Raw genomic sequence first — 24,595 nt, forward strand, 5'->3', positions numbered from 1 at the left:
ATTGTGCTCTAAATACTCAGTTTCAGACAGTTTTCCTACTCTTGGATCTGTATGATGTCAAAGAGGGACATCATATCAGACACGCAGCTCTGGCTGTCTGCATAGAAGCTCCACCCACCTGCTGCTGAAGTCTTCTTTTAGTGAGGGGCAGCCAATCAGAAGAAGGTTGGCTTAAAGGAAGAATAGCTAAAACTGAGGTGCACTAATGCTTAAATAAGGTAACAAAGAATAATTTTGAGCTATGATTCAAAACTACTCTATATAGTCCAAGAATAAAACTCTGGAGCTTGAAGCAAGCATAATAGGTCTGCTTTAAAACGACTTTTCTTTCAGGACTTTGTGAAGCACAGTGTCCAGGCACTATATGTGAGACAGCTCTCTCACGTATTTGACAGAGTACATAATGCTGCTTCCCTTTAGAGTATATATATAATACTGTAAAAAAGGTAATTGGTTCCCATTCTTTACAGTCCCAAAAAGAAGTGGAGTGCTACTTACTACAGCTAATGCATGCTCATGAGACATTTCTATAGTATTTCCAAATAGTATTTGAGAAAGTGAACTCTCTAAATCCTGGAAAATTTAATTTAGCTTTGTATAAATTATAAACACTCTCATAAGGCATAATTTCTTGATATAATAATTTGATTTAAATAAATAGACATAATTATCAAGACAGAAGCAAAAAGGGTCCAAATCATCTCAAAAAATCTAAATCACATTCTCAAATACTGAATAGATAAATATATATATTAGATCAAAACTCAACTACAACTGCAAACATCAAATAAATGCCTTATAATTTAATTTATGGTCAAAGACTTCAAGCAAACCGAGTCTTACTGGGATCTGGGACCTCTGGGGTCTTGCCAGTTGTGGCAATATCAGTGGGCTCTGCCAAAAAGATGACAAGTACCAGTTTGATCCAGTGTGAATTCCACGGGCACAGAGTGAGAGCCACAAGAAAAGGCAGAAGCTGTGAAGTGGACCAAAGCACTGCCACAGCTTGGAGGCTGTAAAGCTGGAGGTGGTCAACGGCTTGTAGCAATATTATTAAAACTGGGAAATTGTGTGGGCAGAAAAGGAGTGAAGGGGCAAATACGTTTACCACAAAGTAGAGAGCAACTGTTAAAAACAAGGAAAAAAATGGCGTGGCAGGTCGAGCCGTGTGCGTGTTTTATTGGTAAAGTCGTGCAAGCAGTGTGCTGAAGCTCTCAATAAGCTTCTGAGACTTAAAAATGAAAATCCACAAATCTCTTCAGTTTGCTGTTAACTTTTTACATTTGCTGTATAATAGAAATACTCCAACTGTGGCAGACAATCCTCCTTTCATACAGTATGTAATCAGCCGTGACATTTCACCGTACCTGGCTGAGGAGTTCCACTGACATCCTTTGCTGTGGAAGCAATAATGGATCATTTAAAATTTACAACTATGAAAAGGTGCAAACAAACAAACAAACAAACAAGAAGCTGTTCTCTAAGCTTTACCTGGTTTTCCAGGAACTAATTGACCAGGTACAACAGAGCCATTTGGAAAACTGACAGGTGTGTATGGAGTCACTCCTGGAACTACTGCAATGATACAACATTTTAAATTCATCCAAATTCTGTCTATAATTTGCCAGAACCCTAACTTGTTTCCCATCATGACATGGACCCTGATACCTGATGTCATTGGTGGATGAAGCTTTACTCCAGTTGACTGTAATTGGCTGTGATTTGGTATTTTATCTTTTAACCAACTTCTGCATCTTTGCATCTTTATTATAAAACAATGTAGCTTTTTCTATTAGTTTTGAGGTTCTCCTTACCGTATTTTGGTGCTTTTGCTCCAACTGGAAATCCTGTGTAAAAACACAATGTCATTAATACTCATATCATGACATTGTTTGATGTTAGTTGAATTCTATAATCACACTCAATGGCTGTTTGGTGTTTTCATGCAGTACCTCCAGGTAGACCTCCAGTTCCAACTCCTAATCAAAAGAACCAGAACCAGCTGCATCATTAATTTGCAACTAAGACAATATAAAAATTTATAGAAACGATTAAGTGAAAAATGCTTGAAGTGACAGAAAACTGTACTCTTTCTCTCAGAATCATCAAGGAAATGTGTCCAATATTTTGCAGCACTCATATGCTTGTGTGGTCGTTTCACTGTACCGTATTTAGCAGCTTTTGCGGCGGGGGAGTACGGTCCACCTGCAACTCCTGATCCTCCAATAGGAACTCCTCCAGGTCCTAGCCCTGTTCCGGCTCCTCCAGGAACTCCTACATTAGTGCAGGTGGTACAATTAGTTCAAGTATTAAAATCTAAAGTGAAGTTAGATTAATGAGTGAGAATACATTCATGCCCGAGGAAATATTTCTCAACGTGCAGGATTTATGCAGTTTTATACTTATTTCTGCCTCCTAATTTAGAAGTTTTTGCAGCAGGGGAGTGTGATCCACGTACTGCTGCTAATACAGTTTAGTATTTCTCTCCATATTGCATTGGTGTTATTTTCATCATATTATTCTAGAGTGTAATCAAAACAAAAGCCTTACCATACTTTGGTGGTTTGACTCCAGCACCACCTCCAAAACCTGTAAGAAACCAAACAAAGTTTGCTGCTGAATTATCACAAACGACAGAGAAGAAGTTCTTTTAAAAAACCCCAAACCTTTAGCGACTTACCACCCAATCCACCACCAGGGACTACCTGTCCTGTTCCCCCTGGGAAAACCCCTCCTCTTCCTGGGACAACCCCTCCTCCTAGGCCTGCTCCTGGCACTCCTATAAAATGTGTCAGCACAGCTTTAACAAACCAAATTAAATCCAATATTGCATTAAAGGCACAACCTTTAACAAAAACTGTATCACTGGATTTATGTATTAATATGTTGATAGACTTGTACAGGTGGAATACGTTTGGCAAATATTATGAGGTACCAAAGTGTGAATATCAAAGTCTCACCATATTTAGGAGGTTTGGCTGCCAAAGCTGCACCAAAGTAAGGACAAAAGGTAAGATTATCAGGACAACGTGAATAAGATTGAAAAATATAATTGAATCCTTGAAATATCTAAAAATATTATGTCCACGTGGCATGCTTACATCCATATCCTGGTAAAAATCCTCCTCCACCACCTCCACGAACACCTGGAATAAACCCTCCACCACCTTGACCTTTAAGGAAAAATATAATTATTTAGTCTGGAATTGTTTTTCTTTTTTTCATTTATTTAAATGATATGATGGTATTTAAACTCAGGGCCCTGCTGGCTTCAGGGAGAGACTCTGCCAACCGTCAGCGAGGATGGCTTCTCTCCCCAAGCCTGGATTTCTGTTCTTTTTTGATTAAAGGTTTCAGGCACCGCTCACTGTTTCTCTGCAGGCTTTATTAAATGGAAACTTCCACGACAAATTGTTAGATCATATTAATAATCAAGGCTGGGCGAGGGAGGTGTTTTTCTTTCTGTCTTTTTTCTAGGAAGAGGAGCAGATGCTAGATGAGGTCAAACGTGAACGGAGAGAGGAGAAGATCCGAAGGAAATGGCAGGACCGCCATGTCACTTCCCAGCGGAAAAGAGTCTTACTAATACATGTTTTTGTTGTGGAATAAAACTGTATTGTTAAAGATAAATAAACATTGTTAAATTAAAAAATATAAAATTAATTATTAATTAAAGAAACTTTTCCCAAAATGAAAAAAAAGTCTCAGTTTCAAAGAGGTTAAAAAAATCCCAAATCCAAATGTATCACTTGGAACAGACTGTGGTGGAGTCTGAGGCTTCCAAACAGCCATCAGAAGCTGGAAAATACTTTTAAAGTGGCTTAAATGGTAAACTCCCTCCAACCGCAGCCTCTTGGTCACTAACATTTTTTTCTCACTTAATATCGTAAATCATGAATTTTCTGAGTTGTATTTGAGAACTTTTAAAGGTGGTTCAGTAACATCTCTGTCAGTCACTCGTTATTTTATAGCTGTTATTTGCTTTCTTATTTGCCTTTTTGTTCAGATTGAAGTTAAATTGGCAATATTTGATGGAATTGTTGCCCAAGGGGTTAAATAGAGACAAAATATTTACTTTTGAAGACATAAGTAGCTTTTTTTAAAATACTGCTTGAGATAATGTTAAACCAAGATGTCAGTTTTGTTATCATTGGTTGGCTATACTGCACAAACCAAAGAGAATTAAAATCCAGTGAGAAGTAAGGAGGCTCAGAAACAGTCAATTCAAACTTGTTTCGTTGACCAATACTCTAGGAGGACCAGTGATTCGTGTGACACTAGAAAACTGTGCATGAAACGGCAAAATCATTGTTGCTAGAACTCGATGGGAATCCTTCGACCCGATGGGCTAAAAGCATGCAGACAATAATACAGTTAAGAGCATACCGTATTTGGCAGCTTTGCTTGCAGCATAATATGCTCCTCCTGTTCCAAGTTGCCCTCCTGCTCCAAGTTGCCCTCCTGTTCCAAGTTGTCCTCCTGTTCCAAGTTGTCCCCCTGTTCCAAGTTGTCCCCCTGTCCCACATGCAGTTAAATTAAAAAAAAAAAACACATTATAAAATACCTTTAGAAGTTACAGCTTTGGCATGATGTTAAAAGTGTTCACAATAAAAATTAACACAATTATTAAGAATACCGTATTTGGCAGCTTTGCTTGCAGGATAATATCCTCCCCCTGTTCCAAGTTGCCCTCCTGTTCCTAGTTGTCCTGTTCCTAGTTGTCCTGTTCCTAGTTGGCCTGTTCCTAGTTGGCCTGTTCCAAGTTGCCCTCCTGTTCCAAGTTGCCCTCCTGTCCCACATGCAGTTAAATTGAAAAAAGACACATTTTTAATACCTTTAGAAGTTACATTTTTTGGCATGATGTTAAAAAATTAACAATAAAAATTAACACAATTATTAATAATACCGTATTTAGCAGCTTTGCTTGCAGGATAATATCCTCCTCCAGTTCCTAGTTGCCCTGTTCCAAGTTGTCCTGTTCCTAGTTGTCCTGTTCCTAGTTGGCCTGTTCCTAGTTGGCCTGTTCCAAGTTGCCCTCCTGTTCCAAGTTGCCCTCCTGTTCCAAGTTGCCCTCCTGTCCCACATGCAGTTAAATTGAAAAAAGACACATTTTTAATACCTTTAGAAGTTACATTTTTTGGCATGATGTCAGAAAATTCACAATAAAAATTAAAACAATTATTAATAATACCGTATTTGGCAGCTTTGCTTGCAGGATAATATCCTCCTCCTGTGCCTAGTTGCCCTCCTGTTCCAAGTTGCCCTGTTCCTAGTTGTCCTGTTCCTAGTTGCCCTCCTGTGCCTAGTTGCCCTCCTGTGCCTAATTTGAATAGAAAAAAAAATTATGCACTTTTTAAAAAAAGTACATTTACAGGTTACAGTTTGATATAATGTTTAAAAAGTTCACAAAATAAATAGTAAAATTCAATTAATAAAGCATACGACATTTAGCAGCTTTCAGCTTTGCTAAAAGGATAGTATTCTCCTATTTGTGCTTGTCCCCTTATTTCTATTTTTCCATTGATCTATTTTCTCCCACCCCCCCTCCATTTGTCCCTATTTGTCTCCATGTTTCTACTTGAGCCAGGTCCCACCCCACAAATATTTTGCCATCATTTTTTCCTTCAATTTGGTGATAAATGTTGCCTGTAGATTGAAAATCATGGTCTTAGAAGTCGGTGAGACAGAAATTTTTTTGAAGAATTTTTCTGTTATTCCACTGAAAATGTCATTAGTTAGTTAGTTTTCTTTGTAACAGTTCCACAAATAATAAAGCGTACCATATTTAGCAGCTTTTGCTGCTGGTGAATATCCACCAACCGCTGGAATTCTTCCAATCGGTGCACCTCCTGGTACTCCCCCAGGTACACCTCCTGGCACTCCCCCAGGTACACCTCCTGGTACTCCCCCAGGTACACCTCCTGGTACTCCTGACAAAAGCATATGTGTAATTTGTCCATGTAAATAAATTTTCCATGTAATGTAACATAATTTTATATTAGTTAAGTTATATTTTTCTCACTCTACTGAAAAAATGCATGAAAAAAGTATGAAAAATGATTAAAAGTATTTTTTTTCCCAGATAAGGAAAAACAAACATTCTCACCATATTTGGCAGCCTTAGCAGCTCCATACCCTGTCGTCAACATAACGATAGTGAGTCATATGATAAAAGTTGAGTGAATGAAGAACATTTATTTATTTATTTTAAAAAGCACAAAATAAAACAAGGTGTAAGGTATGGTGCGAAATATTTGTGCTAGTTAGTTAACCCTTTCATGCATAGTGGTCACTATAGTGGACAGCTATTCAAAGGCTGTTTTCTTGTATTTGTGTGTGTGTGTGTGTATACATATATATATATATATATATATATATATATATATATATATTTTTTTTTTTTTTTCATCTTTTTATAAAAAAAATTTATTTTTATAGTTTTTACACAGTGTGTATTATTTATTCGTGTGTCAAATTCATAAGTCAAAATGTCTGTTGTCCACCTAAGTCGACATGTAACAAACTCTTTGAAAAGTACATGTTTTAAAAAAATTAAGTTCAAAAATCTTTTTTTCATGCCTAAAGATGAATACAAATATTTAAGAGAAAACCCTGATTGAGGTTGTCATAATTCATGCATGAAAGTGTTAAAGATGATCATATGGAGCTAACCCACGAATATTATTTTTTCCATTCATTGGCCTGCAAATAAATCTTTACTTTTCCCATCATCTTACAGTTCATTTGACAGCTGTGTGACTTTTTTCAGCATGTGTGCTGGTGTGCAATTTTCTTTCTTGCCAAGTGCTAGATATCGTACCTCCTGACACCTGGCCTGGATACAGCCCACCAGTGCCACCAAAGCCACCACCACCAGCTCCAAAGCCTCCAGTACCACCTAAACATGGAGCAGAATGCAGAAAGTCCAGTTACATGCAGACATACTGATTTTACAGGAAGCATTTACTTCAATCAGTATGGTAAACTACTACACTGAACAACTTTACCCTGACCAGGTGAAATGACCCCAAGTCCCACTCCTGCAAAAAAAGGAAAAAAGTGAATTCTATATCTCTACTCCACATCTCGTAGGGAAACAAATTGTGAAAACTTTTACCAGTTCCAACAGGATATCCTGGCTTCGACCCAGGGCCACCTTGCACTCCTGGCAGTCCAGGTGCAACATTAAAGCCGCCATAACCTGATGCATGGATACAACGCCGATCACTAAATGGTGAATTTCCACTGAAACCAAACTTCAAAGATGTTAACTTCAAAGAATAAACTTATTTTTACCATATGTAAGTTTTCCACCTGCAGTTTTTGCTCCATAGGCACCTAAAGAGAGAGAGAGTGAAAAACAGAGGCTGGAATTATTTTATATGTGCACACATCATCATATGCAAACGCTACGTTCAGGTGAACACAATCAACACAAAAGGTTGATTCTGTTTCTCCTGATCGTAGTGTTTTCAGTGGGAGAAATGTTTCTTCACTCATCCAGTGCCTTTCTCAAACTGAAAACGCTACGTCCAGATGAACAGAAACAACTTTTTTGAGCTCCTGAACACAAAGGTTCGGTTTCAGAAAGACGAACAAAACAAAAGCAATGTGTCTGAGACCCCAAATACACTCTTCTCTCATTAGAATAACACAGTGCTAAACCTGCCACAGAAAAATCTTAGAGTACAGTTAAGTATAAGATAAGTAAGACTGTAGTCTGCAAAATGATAATAATAATCCTGCTGATGTTAAAGTTATTTAACATTAGCAGGGATTAAACCACAAAATTATATATTATGCCACATGCCTGTAGAAGAATTAATGCAAACACTGAATAATTTCATGTCACACCTTGCACTTTGGGTGATTTGAGGGGGTATCCATGGAACACTCCTGGCTGCATTGGTCCCCCATACCCACGGACACCTGTGAAGAAGAAAAACATTTAAATCTGGGTTAGATAATAGCAGACAGAGTGGATAACCCCCCCCCCAGAAATATTTACTTGTACAATAACAAACAATCATTGATAAAGTTACCTTGCTGTCCTCCTCCTACTCCTCCTGCAACTACATAAGAAAAATGAGATATTCCAGTGAGACACATGAAGATTTTTGCAGTGACGAAGCAAAGCACACTGGAACCATGCATCACAGTGCTACGGCATTACTCTCTGGACCCACACCAGCACTTTTACTTATTCATGTACATTTGTTTAGTATGTCTTACACTGGGAACTCTACAAATATTGTCTGTGAAGGATTGTCAGTAGTGTAAGCCTTTTTAGAGCTGGTATTTACCATTTTTGGGATTCACTGGCAATGAAATAAAACTGAAAATAAATCAGCTGACACCCATCAGTAAAAACTTGAACTTACTTGATTTGGGATTGAGTTGAGACCCAGTGGGCACTCCAGGCAGAACTCCACGTCCACCAAACCCTGAAGATGACAGAAGAAACCAGACATTCCTGCAGTTGTCTTTAAATGACTGACAGTCTGCATGGTGAAACTAACAAAGGAGTAAAAGTTCCCCAGATTAATATATGAAAGAGTCAAACCTTGTCCAGGCACCAGTCCACCTTGATAAAGGCCAGGTACACCCACACCTGCCACAGCCAATGAGAAGACACCCATGTTTAAATATATGTGAGGGATCAACAGCAGTGTTGACGGTGAACATTTAGATGTCCGAAAACCACAAAAAGAAAAATAAGCCAAATGGGAAGCGGAAAATGCTTACACATTGAGCCTTTGCCTGGTTGATACAAATTGAATTCACCTCTATAACTAAATGAATTATACTGTATACACTGATAGCTCACCTTCATCGAAATTTATTTCAGCAATGTAAAAATGCCTTTACATTTAATATATTATCAGGGGAATTCTCTTTTGAAAGAATGTTGATTTGCTGTTTTCTAAGGCGACATTTGACAAGACTCAGTATAATCCTTTGCTTTTATGTACAACACTGTGCAAAAGTCTCGAGCCTCCCATCAGGTCTTTATACGATATTTTGCTTCTAAGGCACTTTCTTGTTATGTTTTTAAAGCAGGGAATACTTCTTCATCTTTCATTTTCAGTTCACGTCTTGCACCTGACTGTTTTCAGAGGAATGTTTTTTGTTTTTTAAAGCACCTAATCACCTATGAACTGCCCAAGCAGAAAGAAGTCCTTAATTCAATGAATGAATCAGTGCAGTGTGTAGCGAACAATCAATTTTAAAATGTATCTTTAGGGACTTTGTTACTATCACCCGTCACAGAAACACTCAATACATTCCCATTTCTTTAGCTGAATTTGTAAAAACAAATTTCTAAAGACAACACAACTTGTATTTTTACAGCAACTAAGTGATTCTCAAAGAGCTACTAACTGAAAACTTGGCATGTGTCAGCATGGTGTGCAGTGTGTCCTTAAACAGTGAGGAAACTGGACAAGTGGAAGACAAAGACAAAGAAGACAAAAAAAGAACCAGCAGACCTAAAACTTTATCTACAGCAGATGAACAGCAACTGGAAGTCATGTCTGGTGACGTCTTTTGAGATATGATGTTTACTGAGAAAAGACTGACGTATGCTAAACTACACAAGAACTGGGCTGGTCTTATATGGAGTAATAATTCAAAATAAGACATTTTTGGTTCAGGTCAGGAGAACACAGGTTTGGAACTGCTTTTCAGCCAGTGGGGTTGGGAATCTTGTTAAACCTTATGAAATTATCAAAGCAGAAGAGTCTGATTTTGATCCACTGTGCAATACCATCTGGAAAATGTCTGACTGGGAATGGCTTCATTTGGCTTCATGACAGTGATCCCCAAATTACTGCTAAGGCAGGAGAAGCATATGTGAATAGAAAAACAAATAATGAAGTATTATCAGTCATGGATTGGCTTCTCAGAGCCCAAACCTCAACATTATTTAACATTAATCATCTTGGCAGAGAATGGAACAAAAGCGAGCCAACATCCAGAGGAGAGCTCTGAATGTCCTTCAGAACTATTTCTGAAGGTTACTTTTAAATTACAAGAAATTACAAGAAATTTTGACTAAGAGTTCAGGCTGTGCCAAAGTATAAAGCTGGACATACCACAACTGACTTTCAAGATCTCTGTGTTTTTACGCTATATCCTGTATTTTCATGTATGTTTGGACATGTTTTAATAAATTACTGCGCATGTTTCACATTTTATTAGCAAAATATAAAGAAACGAGTGGTAACGCAAGACTTTTGCACACTACTGTCTATATAAGCTTTTCTGGGTTTTTTTTGCAGATTTATATGTTTTGTTGGTAAATATTTTTGATGTGGCTGCACTGCCTGGTGGGCTGCATCCTGTCTGTCTTCACTCTGAGTTTATTGTTGAGTCTACAAAACCTGGCACTTTGGCAGCTTTTTTTCCTGCGCCACCACCTCCAGGAAGGCCGGTCTGAGGAATAACAGGTGCTGAAAAAAAATAAAGAAAAGAAGCCATAATATTATTTTGCTTAAAGAAAGGAGTGTGAAAAAGACACAGTGTCCAGAACACACACATCCTGGCCAAACTGGGATTTCTGCCCCTTCACACAGATGACTCCTTTCTTTCTTACTATTATATATTAGAAAATGTATTATATACAATCTATTCTAGTGAGTACCTAACAAAAGTAAGACTGGCTTTCAATTTTACTCGAGAAATCAGAGCTAAAATAAAATGAAAAAAAAATTAGAAAAGGTGGAAAATGATATTAGGTGTGTGCCTTGCCTCCACCAGGCAGTCCAGGTCCAGTTCCAGTGACTCCAGGACCTCCTCCTCCTCCAACCCCTGTTCATATGCAGACATAAACATACATTTGAAGTCACGTTCAGTTCAGTGTTAGTCTTTGACACCAATAAGATGCTTTGTACCACTGTACAGTTGTACATCCCAACACCACTAGAGGGCCCTGTGCCACTAAAGATGAGCAATGAGTCGCTTTGTGGCTTGTGGCAGGTCCGCTTGCTGGTCAGCGGTAATGAGAGCAGCTAATCTGGGCCTTGCAGTTTATCATCACCCCCGTGACCAAAAGCAACATGGCTTTTGACTTTTGCTTTAATCAGAAACGGCAGCCAGCATGCATGGCATTTTCCTCACTTCATCAAATGCCTCATTTCGCTGGCTAACCCCTCCTGCAGGAAATGAGCTGTCAGCTTCACTTTCAAGGGAGCTTGGCAGCTGGATAAAACACAATGGTTTATTTGGTTAATTTTTTTTTTATCTTAAAGTCCACACACTTTATTGGACAGACATTGCGCACTGCCTGTAAGTATGCGTTCTGGGGGAACTGGTGAGGCAAACTCTGGCAAGGGAATGTTTTGTTTTATCTGTGCTCTTTCAGAGGAAGGACCTGTTATTTTCAGTGTCATGAAAACAATACAGACTGATTCTTGCCATTGCCAATCAATACTTAACGGTAGGCTCTGTGCCATAGTCAAGTCTTGGCCATGATTGAGCCCTCTTGACTTCATGTGTCTGAATACAGCACAGACTTTCAGGTCAGGCCAGGCTCTGCTGAGGTTCACACTGTCTAAGGTTTGCAAGTACATGCTAAAAATGTACGCATGTTTGCCAAACTGTGTTTCCATGCCGAGTTACCATTAATGTGAAACATTCACTTTGGCTTTCTCCTAACATTTGAGCATGCAGATCTTTCAGAGAGCAAAACGCTTCAGTCAGTGTCAGTCTGGTCTGTACAGTAGTCTGTCAACGGGCCAAAACATGAGTTTGCCTCCTGCACCTGTGAGCAGGACAACCAGAACTTCAGATGCACTTCAGATCCATGCAGGAGCCTCATCTGTGAATGCGTGTTGTTTTTTTGTTTAGTGGACAGAACCTAACAGATTACAGTGACATCGGTAATGTCAGTTTACAATTATCCAAACCAAAACAGATTGAACATAAGAGGGAGGCAATGTTTCTGTTTAACAACAAGCTTTCACATGGCAGACAAGCTCATTCCACCTCTGCAGGAATGTCTCACTGTAATCCTGGAAGTTACTTCAGACCTTAAAGTCCTGAGGCATTTTTAGACCTCAGATATCAGGACTGAATTTCAAAAGAAGCATAATATCGCTTCAGTAATCAAAACAAGTAATTGAAACATAAACGGTGTCTCGTTCCAACAGCCAATATCCCATAATCATATCTGATGAACCTCCAGTTTCCACTGCACTTAATGAGAAATCAAGGAAAAATTGTTCGCTGATGCCGTCACTCTTTTATTAGCCGCCGATGTTACATTTCTACCAAGACATTTTCTGCCCTGCATTTTACCGCTTTTAGCAGCCTTTGATCCAGCTCCCGGATAGTAGCCCCCATAGCCACCTAAGCGACACAAGAGGTTAAAGGTTAGTGAGTTTTTGCCCCTGTGTTTAACATACACATAGCTGTTCTAGTTTCAGCTCACCTCCTCCATAGCCTCCAGGCCCCAGGCCGCCACCTCCTAGATTTCCATATCCTGGATGATAAAAAAGTGACAGTTCACAAACGGACTGAAGTGTGTAGATGATAACAAATTAAAGAAAAGCACACAGTTTTCTTTCAATGTGGCTATAATGAGTTAGATGTGGTTTACCCAGCAGTAGTTACTCCTAAAGAAAAATAAGCCATCACTCAAACATTTTCCAAGACCTGTGAGTACAGCGCACCATACAGTAAAAAAAATAAATGTCATGGCATAAGATATAATGTCATGTGTGCCCAATTAAATCTGATTGAAAACACTTGTGTGTATGTTTTTAGAGCCAAGGACTTTACTTTGGGTACATGGGATAAAGCTGACCCCAACTGGCTAAAACGCATGAGAGAAATACCATAAAAAAAATTGGTTCCCTATCTGGTTATGTTTAATTCTAAACACTGGATGGAGCAGTCTGCACTTTTTGAGCCCCTAAATACCCAAACTAATCTTTTTGGCTTCACTTGACACATGAATAAAGCCACATCCCTGCGAGCAGACAGGAACAAACAATGTGAGAAGAACGTGGGGAAAGAGCAAAAGAAAAAATGCTCGCCACCTGCCTATTGATCATAAGAGACTAGATTAGTATTAAAAAAGCTCCAGAAAACAGATTCTGCTTTGCCTTAGCTCTGACTCTTAAGAAAGCATATTTAGAAAATTCAACACTGGAAAGTACAGTCAGACAAAGGTTTAGATTGCTTGAATTTAGTGGCTTTAAATCATTGGGAAAAAAGGTAATTTAATAGATTATAAAATCCCTGCTTAACTTTATATGTTAGATTTCTTAAGATACAAAACATGCTATAATTTAAACAGAAAGAAGAAGAAGAAAAAAACCCCTCAAGATGGTGTAATTTTATACACATCTAGATGCATTATGTTGAACTTAAGTATCTCCAGACAACTGCCAAAGTGATAAATGCCTATTACTTGGCGTTAACATATGGGAATGGATGTTTTAAAACATGTTAGGAACATTAATGTCAGAGCTGTATTTCACAGAGTTGAATTAAAAGAAGCTGTGAGTTAACCAAATTCTTTTATCAGAGACAAACAGGTCGGAGTAATGACTGTTTTCGAAACCAGAAGAAATTTGGATGCTGCCAATGGGCTAGTCGACCGAGGAATTTATTTTCATCAACGCTTGTATGCCAAAAAATAATCTCGGGGTGAGAACGAGTAAGCATGGGAAATGAGCTGAGTGAGGGGGGAGAGAAGGCGAGATTCGGAGTGGAGGGCGGGAGGTCTGGTGTCGGTCCAGCAAGCCGCGGGGTGCAGCGAGAGACAGAGGGGAAGATGGAGAGTAAAGTTTCATGACTGAGTCAAAACAAATGTGGGCATCGGCCTTGCAAAGGGTTTGGCAACTAGACTTAGCATGCAATATGAGTCCAAAGGCTAAGCTGAGCGTCCTTGTGATAATTCATCTCCTTCAACGCTTTCAGCTTGATTCCCCTCGATTGCTCAACCATCCCCAGCCACACCTCGAAGTAATCAATTCTTATATAAATCTCTCTGATCCTGGGCTTTCCTTTTCCCAATGTGTCTTCGGCTGACACGAGGAATTATTTGTCTCGAGCTTATCAGTAAGCAATGCACACCAGAAATGTTAAAGAACTGGCATAAAAATGGAAGCGTTAAAGGTCTGGTTTGATGTGTTCCTTTACACTAAGAGCACTGGACTGTCTCACTGGCCAATCTGAGGCATGTTTGTAGGTGTGAGATTACAGCAAGAGGAGGCTTTCGCATGTTAGTGGGGACCAAAGACTTGAAAAGAGTGAAGACAGGTAGGACCCTGGAGGTTTTTAGCTTATTCATCCATCATCTGGCCCACCTGTGCTCGCACATGCACAGGCCAACCTGGCAGCGGTTTTAAAGGTTGTCCAGCATCTGCCAGGTTGAGCTCAACTGTCTGATTGAGATCATGAGACACAATCCAGACACACAGAATACTTCTGAGTGTGTGTGTGTGTGTGTGTGTGTGTGTGTGTGTGTGTGTGTGTGTGTGTGTGTGTGTGTGAGCGAGAGGGTATGAGTGCAGGCCTTGGGCAGAGGCAAAGTTTAGAGAAGAAAGAAAAGAAGAAACGCTTCGTTTTCTGTAATTCTGACATCACTGGAGCGTAGGAAAATACAATGCTTTACAGTTTTAAAAAAGCTACCCTGGAGGTTGTGTATGTTTGAGCTCAAAGAGAGAGGACACGCTAACAAAATCTGGACTTTTGGCAGTTTGGCATTCATCCACTGATTGTGTCTTTGGGAGATGGAGGGTTTTGTACAAAAGCCCTCTGTTTAGCTATATTTACACCATCTTGTGAGTCCAAACAAGCAGGCTTTTGTTGGACTACTACTATTACAGCACGTCAGCTCACACAAATAGACCCGACTTAGCTCACGCATTAGCGGGAGTCCACACCATTGCTGTTTGCTGTCATGGTCTGCACACTTGGAAAGCCTGCACCGTTACCCTGATATCAAATCATCATTTTTCTTTGGTGCCGCTCCAAATATTTGGCTGATTACTGTCAAGCTGAAGGACTTCTGTACATTAATACAGCTCTGAATTTTCTCAGTGACTCTCGAGTCGTAATAAAAAGCTCGAGAGACTACTTGAAACCCCAATTGCATTTGGACCTTAGACAAAAGAACCCAAAGAAGGCCTGTGCTCTAAACGGCACAGAAACCCAATACAACACAGGAGGGAGGACTGGGGGCCAAGTAAACTGGAAGGTAAGTGATGCGGCGCAGCAGTGCATCAAAGTTTCCTCCATTTAGATACCTTGAAAAAAAGAAATGTGACAGAAACACTGTTTGCCAGCCAGTTTCCATTGAGAAAAGACCCCTGGCTCTGAGCTGTGAAGTGGCAAGTGCACAAACAGGTTGTTGAGGTGAAATCTGCTGTGCTGCGGTTATGAATAATTGAGCATTGCCTAGCAATGGTGGGTGATTAATTTGCCGTCGCTTGTTTAAAAATGATTTCACTGTGGGTACATGAGTTTAAAGCTTCTCCGGCAAAGAAGAGGGAATCTTGTTTTTCAATGGAATGAAAACGTGACGAAGGACAGGCAGCCATGCCTCCTGCAGATAGCTATTTAAACCGAAGACTTACGCTGGATTAAAACTGGCCAGACAGTGTGGCTAGTACTTTCAGTCACCAGTCATGTTCTCAAACACAAGTCCAGAACAAGTGATGGATGTGAGCCAGTGTGAACAGAAATATCTGGTTTCAATCTCTGCACTGAAACGTCTTGCTCATTCTCCGTTGGGGTTAGGTAAGGTAATTCTCTGTTTCGGGACCAGAGGAATACAAGAGACATTAATCAAAACAATATTTTCGGCGCACAGTCTTTTTCTGTTACCGTTCCTCTGTCGGTTTAACCATCCTTGTCTCTTTCCTCTCACTCTTTCCTCTCCAGTTGGTGTCTAAGGGCTTGTGCAGACCAGACATGAGGTGTTAATAGCAGCAAATGGAGAAAGCCAAACATGAGAAGCGAGAGAAATATTTGCTCGCTCCTTTCCATCCCCTCCATTTTCCTCCCCCTTTCTCCCCTCTCATTCTCTCTCGCTCTCTGCTTTGTGAACCAGCTGGGTCTGGCGAAGGGTTTAATTTAAGAGAGCAAAGAATTCCATGGCAGAGATCCACTGTAACTGACGGCAGACGCGAGGAGAGCAGACTTCGGAGCTGGAGCACTGGAATGTCCAGGAAATTTTTGGGACTTGTTTCTCATTGTATTCTTGGTTTCAGGTCATATTTAATCAGGGAAGCTTCATAAGAACAAGTGGTTAATTCACAAGGGGAGGTTATTGTACTGTAACTCATACACATCTTTAATACTGTTATCTGACTTGGAAGCCAGTGCTGGTATGCAAAAAATGGCTAATCAAACAAACATGTGAAGAGTAGAGTAGCTGCAAGAAGCACAAAGACGTGCTACAGCATAATACAAATGCTGTAATTTTCTGTAATGTGATGGAAAATCTTTATGAAGATAAACTTCCTCTTCAAGAGCCCAGGGGACTCAGTGCTTTACTGTGACTGACAGGCAGATTCTGCTGTTCAGCTGTGGTCCCATATAAATTTTCACTTTGAAAGTTAAGCCCATCATTTTGTCCTTCACTGTCATGACAGCAGATTTTTATCAGTATCAAATTATCACACAGTTTTGCTTCCAAGTTGGTGGATAAGTTGCATTCTTACAAGGTGACGCAGGACAAGCTGAATGGAAGCAAGAGTCACGTGACGTGCGATGGTGATTCCAGATCGCGTGAGACATGTGGACACACTGAAGCTCCCCCTTTGCTTCCTCTTCTTCCCCCCTCCCTCAATTTTGACCTCCCCTGCTCTTGGTCACCTCAAGATTTGGTTGTGCTGTCAGTCACGGACATGCGGTGCTGTGAGAGGCAGGACGAGTCACATGTTGGACTAATTAAGTATTCACACAGTCACACCGCTACACACAAAGTCTTTCCCTCGCTGGCTGATGTGAGCTTGCCGACTTTGGCGGGAAGCCTTATATTGTTTTTGCTTTTCCTTTTCCATGGAGTCATTGACACGATCAATGAGAGGTCCCAAAGCCTGATCCTGCCTCTCTGCCAAATGACCCCAAGTGCAAAACTGTCAAAAATCCTACAGACAAACAGGGAAAAGGTCTTGTTATTGTCTTGTTCTCTGACATCTGTGCTTGCTGTTACCGTGTGCAAGCACACTCTCACACCATCCAGGTTGAGATCAGTGTTACGTGTCAGTAAGTTGGTACGAGTGGCAATTATTCACTTTTATAAGGGAGCTTTGCATCATACTAAAAAATTAAAAGGGGATATTTGGCAGTGGGCACCTACAGTGCAAGAAAAACTTTGGGTATCTTTGGAGAGCCTCACAAACCCACACACTTGGGCGCTGAGCAACTCTTGCGAACGGCTTCAAATTAAGGGCAACTGTAAAAGTCACCATTACACTTTCTTTGGATTTAAAGCAGCATCGCTGTGCCAAACCAGGCTGCCATGCCCACTGACGTCTGCGGCAGTCTGAACCCACCAGCACGAGTCTTTTCAAGCCTCTCACCTCTGCAAACACGCATTATTTCAAGCACATCTGTCCAAAAGACCATTATTCCCATGTCTTAATTTACACCATGTTAATTTTCGACTCCACGCATTACACAATATCCACTGAGCCTCTGATGTAATTGTTTATACTAGAGTCATATAGAGCAGAACACGCTACGCTATAGGCTTTCAAGTTGACCTGACATGTCTCCTGCTTCCTTGTTTGTGTGTGAGTGGAGAGGCTCCGCTCTTCTCCTTTTTATCCACTTCTAAAGGAATGTCACAGTTGCTCTGCCAACACTAAGCCCCTGAATGTGTCTGAAGAGTATCTCTAACTCAGAGCTCATACCATTGCTCATTTTGTAGCTTGGCACACACACACACACTCCCAGAATGTACTGTAAAGACATGCAGACAAGGCAGAAACAAACCACAGGCATTAGATCGAGCAGCAAAGCACGGAGTACATGTGCTCGGAGAGGATGAAGTTTTAGGGGGAAAAAAAAAAAGCTCATTTGTGATCAGTGGGTTCCATGTGCAGGGAGGTTCAATTGTGCAAATTATGCATGGTGTAAGAAAATCAGTCAACAAATGCAGCCTGTGGCCATGGTATGTAAAGTTGGCCAAGTGCGTTTCCTCTCCCAGATGGTCCACATATGCATCTAACTGCCATTCCACTGAATGCTTTTCTGACAACAGAGGGCCGAGAGGGGAGGCTAGTGCTCAACAGGTCGGCTCGGCTCATAACATGCAAATTAAAACATTGACGATGGATTCCTCGAGTCAGCCTTAAAAGCATTTTCCAAGTTCCTCTGTCGTTATGAAAAAGGCTGCTATCACCGCTCAGCCACGAGAGGCATTTCATTATGACAAACTGTATGGGATACTCTACAAAGGAAAGCAAGCAAAGGAAGATAAACTGTCACTGACGGTGGGAAAGCTGTTTACTAAATAGCACGTTACAAATATGCAGAGGCATTGCTGCATGAACTAATGCGTTAGGATACCTACGAAGCCTCAAGGGCCAAAGCTGAAGTCATTCAGAACCCATTTATCATCCCAGGTTACTCAAGCCCGGCACTGGGCCTGATTGAGAAATCCAAGAGTGACATTTCACAGGGGTGAGATAATTTCTGCGACTCCCATTATTTGAAATTAGGAGCACTTTAATGAATGAGCAAACCTGCACTGGGAGGACAAGACATCAGCACCAGAACACTTTTGCAGTGACTTTTTTTAAAATGACACATGTGGAGTCACAACATTTTTAAGGCCCTGCATCAGACCTGAGCATAGACGTGAGCTGTGTATGTATCAATCACCCGCCACTCTTTTGATGATGCCGTGTGATGCATGATCCTTTATACCCACCAAGACTGGAATGCATACAGTAAACTTTCCAAACAAATAATCTCCTCTTAATGGCCCTTTAAATTCTTCAAACCCAATTCACAGCAACAGCGCTGTAAATGCTTACTCTTAAACAAATCTACTAAACAGGCCCTCGGCTCTCACAGACTTCACCCTGTCTTCATAAGCTCTTACTAAAACAACAGAAAGAAATTTCTCTATCACTACATAAATAACGCTTTGGCTGTGCAGCCAGATGGACAAGTACAGTTGCATGTTGCCGACCTGCTGTCAAAGGGAGCGTCAGAAGAGGTTGTGAGAAGTATCGTCATGGGACAGTTGCTCAACCAACAAAGCGGAGACGGACAAGATGCATCGGTAGTAACGTTCCCAGGAAAATAACCGTGCAAACAAAATACAAAACTGACCAGTGAGGGCCTGAGGAGATATTACTAAAGCAGAGAGAAAGTACTTTATAATTGCATGTGGGGAAATACCACAGTTAGAAACAGTGATGTGTGGAACGCCTGACTGATTAGGCACCAATGAAAACTAATAAAGAGCTTCTTATCAAGCTTTAATCCAATATAAATGTAATTCTTGAGATGAATTCGGGAGGACATCAACAATTGGTGACGTAATCCAAGAAAAATTGTCTGGGAGACAACAGGCATTTGCAATGCGAACAAATAAGCCGTGTTGGCTGTGTGCATATTGGGTGGGCTGAGTCCAGTGTGGGGGTGATATCAGAAAGTTTCCGTTGCAGACAGTTTATTTTCCAAGATCTTGAACGCTTGACGCAGAGAGCCGGTGGAGGGCAGATTAAATGGACTAAGAGGAAAGATAGTTGAGTAAGAATAGAGAAAAGTCCATAATTCACATTTTTCCTGCATAAACAAGTGTGTCTATTATGTGCTGAAAGGGATGCCGAATGCCTCCAAACCGATGTCAGAATACATATTCGCTATTTGTGTGTGTTTGTGTCGGCGCGCATACATGCGGTCGCTCTCGTAATTGCGCACATATGAAGATGATAAACATATTTACATACAATCATAGTCATGCATATTCACATGCAGATGCTTCCAGTCTCTGACAGCTCAGAGGACAGGTCTGAGCTGCGGTAATGAAAGCCACATGTGCTCCAGGAGACTAAACATCCTCAGAGCTCATCTTCTTTTGGCTAAACACTTTAATCCTCACCTCAATCTATCAGTCTCCTTTCTCTCACAGAGCTCTCTCGGTATGTGTGCAATGCGAATGAATGCGCATATAATTCTCTGCGCGGCAGTGAGAGGTGGTGTACGCGTATGACATATATACGGCATGTCCGCATGAGTTATCGGTCCTTTCCGTTCTCCTTGCTTTAGCCTGTCTCTCGTCTGTCCTCCCCGTGTCCACTGCACGCTTCAATTTCTCTGCCTTTCCTGCTTTTGAAGAAGACAAGTTCACTTGGTGCGTCTTCAAACAATGGCCGCGATATGAACCAGAAGATGAGCAGGAAAAGAAAAGCAGGTGTACTTCTGCTTTTTAAATCCTAGAAAGATTAACTGAAAAAAGAAATTCTGAGTTTTTAGGTGAAAAAAAAAAGAAGTGCGTGTGTTGAAATAACTGTTTTCTTATGAATTACAGGGGCTTTTTTTCCCCCAGTGATGGTATTAAAGTGAATATCTTCATTTATTTCAGATTTTCACAAACAGTCTAAAGTGGTGCGAACACTCAAGCCCACCACCTGCATGTATTTTCTGCAATCAGCAGCCACAACTCTCTGCTGGCCTGCTGCCACGCAGGTCCATATGACTGCCAAAACAACTCAGAGACATGTTTCTGTGTGGACCAAAATGTTACATGTATCTCAAATTTTCCGAGGAGGATTTTTGACTACATTTTCCAATACTTTTCATCATCATGTTTCAGTGGAAGAGCCACAGAAAAGGCGAGACTCTTTACACTCAGCTGCCAGTTTTTTCCAGTACGCTTATCTATTCATAAACGGCTCCGCAACAAATCCCGCTGCGCCTTCGCAAAGACTTTTTGGAGACTTCATGTTGTAATGCTGAGTTGTACTACACTGCAGTTGCATCACAAGGTTAAGCCGAGCAGTGGGCTTACATTACCAGGCTCACAATATCAATTTCCGTCTTTCTTTGTGGTTGGATGGCAGTTGGCAGAGCTTACTCAGAAACTCAGTGTACTCAGCTGTCCTGAATAGCACAGAGACTGTTCAGCAACAGCTTTCCTAAAAGCTAGTGTTGGACTTTCTTACAGAGAAGTGACACCTGATGCCTACTTGTCTTCTCCTGAGATGTTAATTTCTTCAGATTTGCGACTTGCTGCCAGCCAGCCATTAGTTTTTTCCTTTAGTCGTTGCTATTTGCTCACACATACCTATTTTATAACATTATGAGCCTAGAAACTAATAAAAGCCCGACTGCCACTGATGCTTTCGACAGACAAGCTATACACGAGCAGTATTTCATCCATCTGCTGTATGAGATCTATAGTCTGTTAAATTGCTTACAGATCCCAATGGCTCATATACGTTTTCATTGCTCAAAGGCCGAGGCTCGCTTTTGTCAGCTTCTGACAGCGTTAGAAAATGAAGACAGACAACATGTTGTCTATGATCTTCAGTGTTTATTAATCTTGGAGAGTCCACTGGTAGGCTGAGTGTAAACACATTGCAGCTCTCCCACACAGACACATCTTTTCTCAAGCTAAAACAGACCATTGTAATCGTACAAAGAAATTACACCAACAGCAAAAACAGTAACCTCTATGTTTCTCGTTAACTGCGTTCACGTTGCCTGAAAGTGACAAGAGGCTGGTCGGCGAGAGCCAAGTTTCAGCAATAACGCTATGAGTATTGATTCCACCTTCGCTTGAGGCAGCACAAGAAAAGGGCTCCAACAGCTGTTCATAAGGAGAAAGTTCCTCCTTCCACCTTTCATTGTATTGTCAGAGCTGGATGCTGACAGACTTCACAATTAGTGTAACATTTACAAGGTCTTGCATGAGTTACGCTGCAATTCACTGCAGTCACGCTACTCACATAGCCAGCTGCTGTTCTCCATTACTGCAAAGGCAAGGTGCATATCTGAGGAATGCAATGTCACTGCTTGACTTCATCAGAAGAATGAATGGCAGCTCTTGTTATGTGAGCATGCATCTGAGATTAGCTGACCAGTGTTTGCATTTGTGTGTCCTTAGAAAGACAATCCTGCTCTTAATATTGAAGATTAATGAAAAACTAAAAACATGTCAGTGAATTTTCACGTGATAGTTGCATGTTCTCTCTGCAGCACAAGCCTGCAGACACTGACCAATGGGATGGATTCTACCTGCCGCTGTGTGAGTCTTACTTACAGGTGAACTGTAGATATACATTTGTGTATTAATGGAGGCTTCATGCTTGTAAGGCTTCAGGCAATATTCCTCTGATGGAAAGGAAGACTTTCCATCAGACTGACTACAGAAGTGAGGTGAGACGCCTGGCCACGTGGTGTGCTGACAACAATCTCTCTCTGAATGTGGAGAAGACGAAGGAGATTGTTGTGGACTTCAGGAGAATGCACACCCAACATGCTCCTCTGACCATTGACGGAGCGTCTGTGGAGAGAGTGAGCAGCACCAAGTTCTTGGGTGTGCACATCACAGAGGATCTCTCCTGGACGTACAACACCACAGCACTGGCCAAGAAATCACAGCAGCGTCTCTTCTTTCTCCGCAAACTAAGAAGAGCAGGAGCACCAGCCCCCATCATGCACACTTTCTACAGAGGCACCATCGAGAGCATCCTGTCGAGCTGCATCACTGTGTGGTTTGGAGCCTGCAATGCGTCCTGTCATAGAACCCTCCAACGCATAGTGAGAGCTGCAGAGAGGATCATTGGTGTCTCTCTCCCCTCCCTCCAGGACATTTACAGCACCCGTCTCACTAAAAAAGCCCTTTGCATAGCGGCTGATCCCACGCACCCAATGCAAAGCTTCTTCAAGCTGCTGCCGTTGGGGAGGAGACTGCGGCGTCTCCAGGCCAGGACCAGCAGGCTGAAGGACAGCTTCATCCATCAGGCTGTCAGGAAGCTTAACTCCCTCCCGATTCTGCCCCCTCTCCCCTCTCTCCTCCACGGTCTCACTGAACTCTGTCACACACACACAAACACACACACTCTCTGACTCACTCACTGGCCTGCACCAGTTACCAGTCACTTTGTGGAGCATTGGACTGCCATTACCTCATAAGACTTTGTTGTTACACTTTCTCTTACCGTACATTACTAAATCTCCATTTGCACTATTTGCCTATTTGCACTACTCTGCCTGGTTTACACTCAATGTCACTTACCCATTATATTGTATATTGTATAGCTTTCTTGTTATATGTAAAATTGTATTTATTTAAATTTTTACTTTTTAATTATTTTACTTGCATTTTTAATCACTTTTATATTTAAATATATTTAAATGTTCATTTGCTATTTATCTAGGGATTGAGAGTAACGCAATTTCTATTCTCTGTATGTCCTGTACATGTGGCAGAATCGACAAATAAAGTTGACTTTGACTTTTGACTTGACTTTGAAAGCAGCTCTGATGGAAACCAACATTCAAAGCTTTGTGAACAGCCATGAAGCGGAACATATTACTGCTCCCCTGAGACTTTAAGTCTTCTTTTCCATTTAAAAAAAGCGTCTTAGCTAAACCCCAGTAATGCACTGTGAGTATTTTCCATACAACAAAGATTAGTATGGATTCAGAGCGGAGCACTGATCTAAAACAAACACGAAAGGAGCTTTTTAAAACATTTCTCACTTCCCTTTTTCTCACCAATTTAATTCCTGCCGTGTACACGGTGAGGAAGAGAGGGGTCTTAAATGCACACAAAAGCGCAATATTTCTCCAGTAATGCTCTGCTGCGCCCGGCCAAAGTCAACTTCCACCAAATGCTGGATATTAGGTCATTTTCACAAAAGTGCTTTCCAGCTTCTCTGGTTGGAGGGTGAGGGTGTGGCACTCCAGAGGGACCCCGCTCCATGTGTTATCAGGACTATAGAACCATTGCTTGGTCCCTTATCTTTCTAAACACAGAGAGGTAGGCTGCGATTGTATCAGCGGTGCTTGGGGGAAATTAAATGATGGCTAAATTTACTAGAGCACCAATGCGGTGCAGACTAAAATACAGCAAAGGAAAATATTTATTGTACAGTATCGGAGAGAAGGGCTGTGGTAAATTTCAACACGGAGGTTTCCAGATATTGTGAGGGTCCAGCTTTACAATAACATTAATCAGTGCTCTGGCACCACTGCTTGGCAGGCGTTGATAGCTGTTTGCACTCTGCCAATCATCACTCCTTAATCCTTTTCATGCAGCAGAGGTAGAGAAATCTGTATGTATGATCCCACCCAGTCAGGATTCCCCAGAGAGATGCCAACCCCACCACCACAAAAAACCCCAGGGCTGATAAGGACAACCTGCTGACACCCGATCAATAGACTGTCTCTTTAAGGACTGGGTGGGTAAAGGTAATGCAGACCATAGAGTGACTAGAGTTCCTTCCTTTCAAGACCGTCCAACATGGTGTAAAATCTCCTTGTTATTGCAATACTGCATCATGTGGAAACAGAGCAAAAATAGTGGGTTCAAAATATTTTGTGAAAGTGTAGATTAGTGTTAGCTCCATGTAAAAATCAGAGTCTGTTTTAATATCAGTAAAACGATAGA

The 24,595-nt window shown here is 41.1% G+C and overlaps 1 protein-coding gene across 4 annotated transcripts in view; it reads right to left on the reverse strand.

Moving 5' to 3' along the window:
* elna (elastin a) overlaps nucleotides 1-24,595 on the reverse strand; it is a 58,453-nt gene that overhangs the window by 15,795 nt on the left and 18,063 nt on the right. The window contains exons 6-33 of one of the 4 annotated variants that reach the window (XM_085430014.1): nucleotides 12,431-12,481; nucleotides 12,298-12,348; nucleotides 10,750-10,809; nucleotides 10,383-10,451; nucleotides 8,564-8,611; nucleotides 8,382-8,444; nucleotides 8,043-8,072; nucleotides 7,855-7,929; nucleotides 7,297-7,338; nucleotides 7,118-7,201; nucleotides 7,008-7,040; nucleotides 6,821-6,898; nucleotides 6,107-6,136; nucleotides 5,781-5,930; nucleotides 5,192-5,320; nucleotides 4,907-5,074; nucleotides 4,637-4,789; nucleotides 4,387-4,515; nucleotides 3,102-3,173; nucleotides 2,961-2,987; nucleotides 2,681-2,779; nucleotides 2,551-2,589; nucleotides 2,167-2,274; nucleotides 1,953-1,979; nucleotides 1,815-1,847; nucleotides 1,492-1,575; nucleotides 1,368-1,397; nucleotides 755-894 (exon numbers count right to left, since the gene is read on the reverse strand). In XM_085430014.1, the coding sequence (XP_085286140.1) occupies nucleotides 824-894; nucleotides 1,368-1,397; nucleotides 1,492-1,575; nucleotides 1,815-1,847; nucleotides 1,953-1,979; nucleotides 2,167-2,274; nucleotides 2,551-2,589; nucleotides 2,681-2,779; nucleotides 2,961-2,987; nucleotides 3,102-3,173; nucleotides 4,387-4,515; nucleotides 4,637-4,789; nucleotides 4,907-5,074; nucleotides 5,192-5,320; nucleotides 5,781-5,930; nucleotides 6,107-6,136; nucleotides 6,821-6,898; nucleotides 7,008-7,040; nucleotides 7,118-7,201; nucleotides 7,297-7,338; nucleotides 7,855-7,929; nucleotides 8,043-8,072; nucleotides 8,382-8,444; nucleotides 8,564-8,611; nucleotides 10,383-10,451; nucleotides 10,750-10,809; nucleotides 12,298-12,348; nucleotides 12,431-12,481 (2,033 nt within the window). In that variant the 3' untranslated portion in view covers nucleotides 755-823. Of the gene's footprint in view, nucleotides 1-754; nucleotides 895-1,365; nucleotides 1,398-1,491; nucleotides 1,576-1,814; nucleotides 1,848-1,952; nucleotides 1,980-2,166; nucleotides 2,275-2,550; nucleotides 2,590-2,680; nucleotides 2,780-2,960; nucleotides 2,988-3,101; nucleotides 3,174-4,386; nucleotides 4,516-4,636; nucleotides 4,790-4,906; nucleotides 5,075-5,191; nucleotides 5,321-5,780; nucleotides 5,931-6,106; nucleotides 6,137-6,820; nucleotides 6,899-7,007; nucleotides 7,041-7,117; nucleotides 7,202-7,296; nucleotides 7,339-7,854; nucleotides 7,930-8,042; nucleotides 8,073-8,381; nucleotides 8,445-8,563; nucleotides 8,612-10,382; nucleotides 10,452-10,749; nucleotides 10,810-12,297; nucleotides 12,349-12,430; nucleotides 12,482-24,595 lie in introns of those variants that run through there. The other 3 variants (XM_085430013.1, XM_085430012.1, XM_085430011.1) reach the window with 3 other exon arrangements.

Source organism: Copadichromis virginalis, linkage group LG14 (genome assembly GCF_057382275.1).
Source record: "Copadichromis virginalis isolate Kocher_CV1m ecotype Utaka linkage group LG14, C_Virginalis_male_GT1.1, whole genome shotgun sequence".
Lineage (NCBI taxonomy): Eukaryota > Metazoa > Chordata > Actinopteri > Cichliformes > Cichlidae > Copadichromis > Copadichromis virginalis.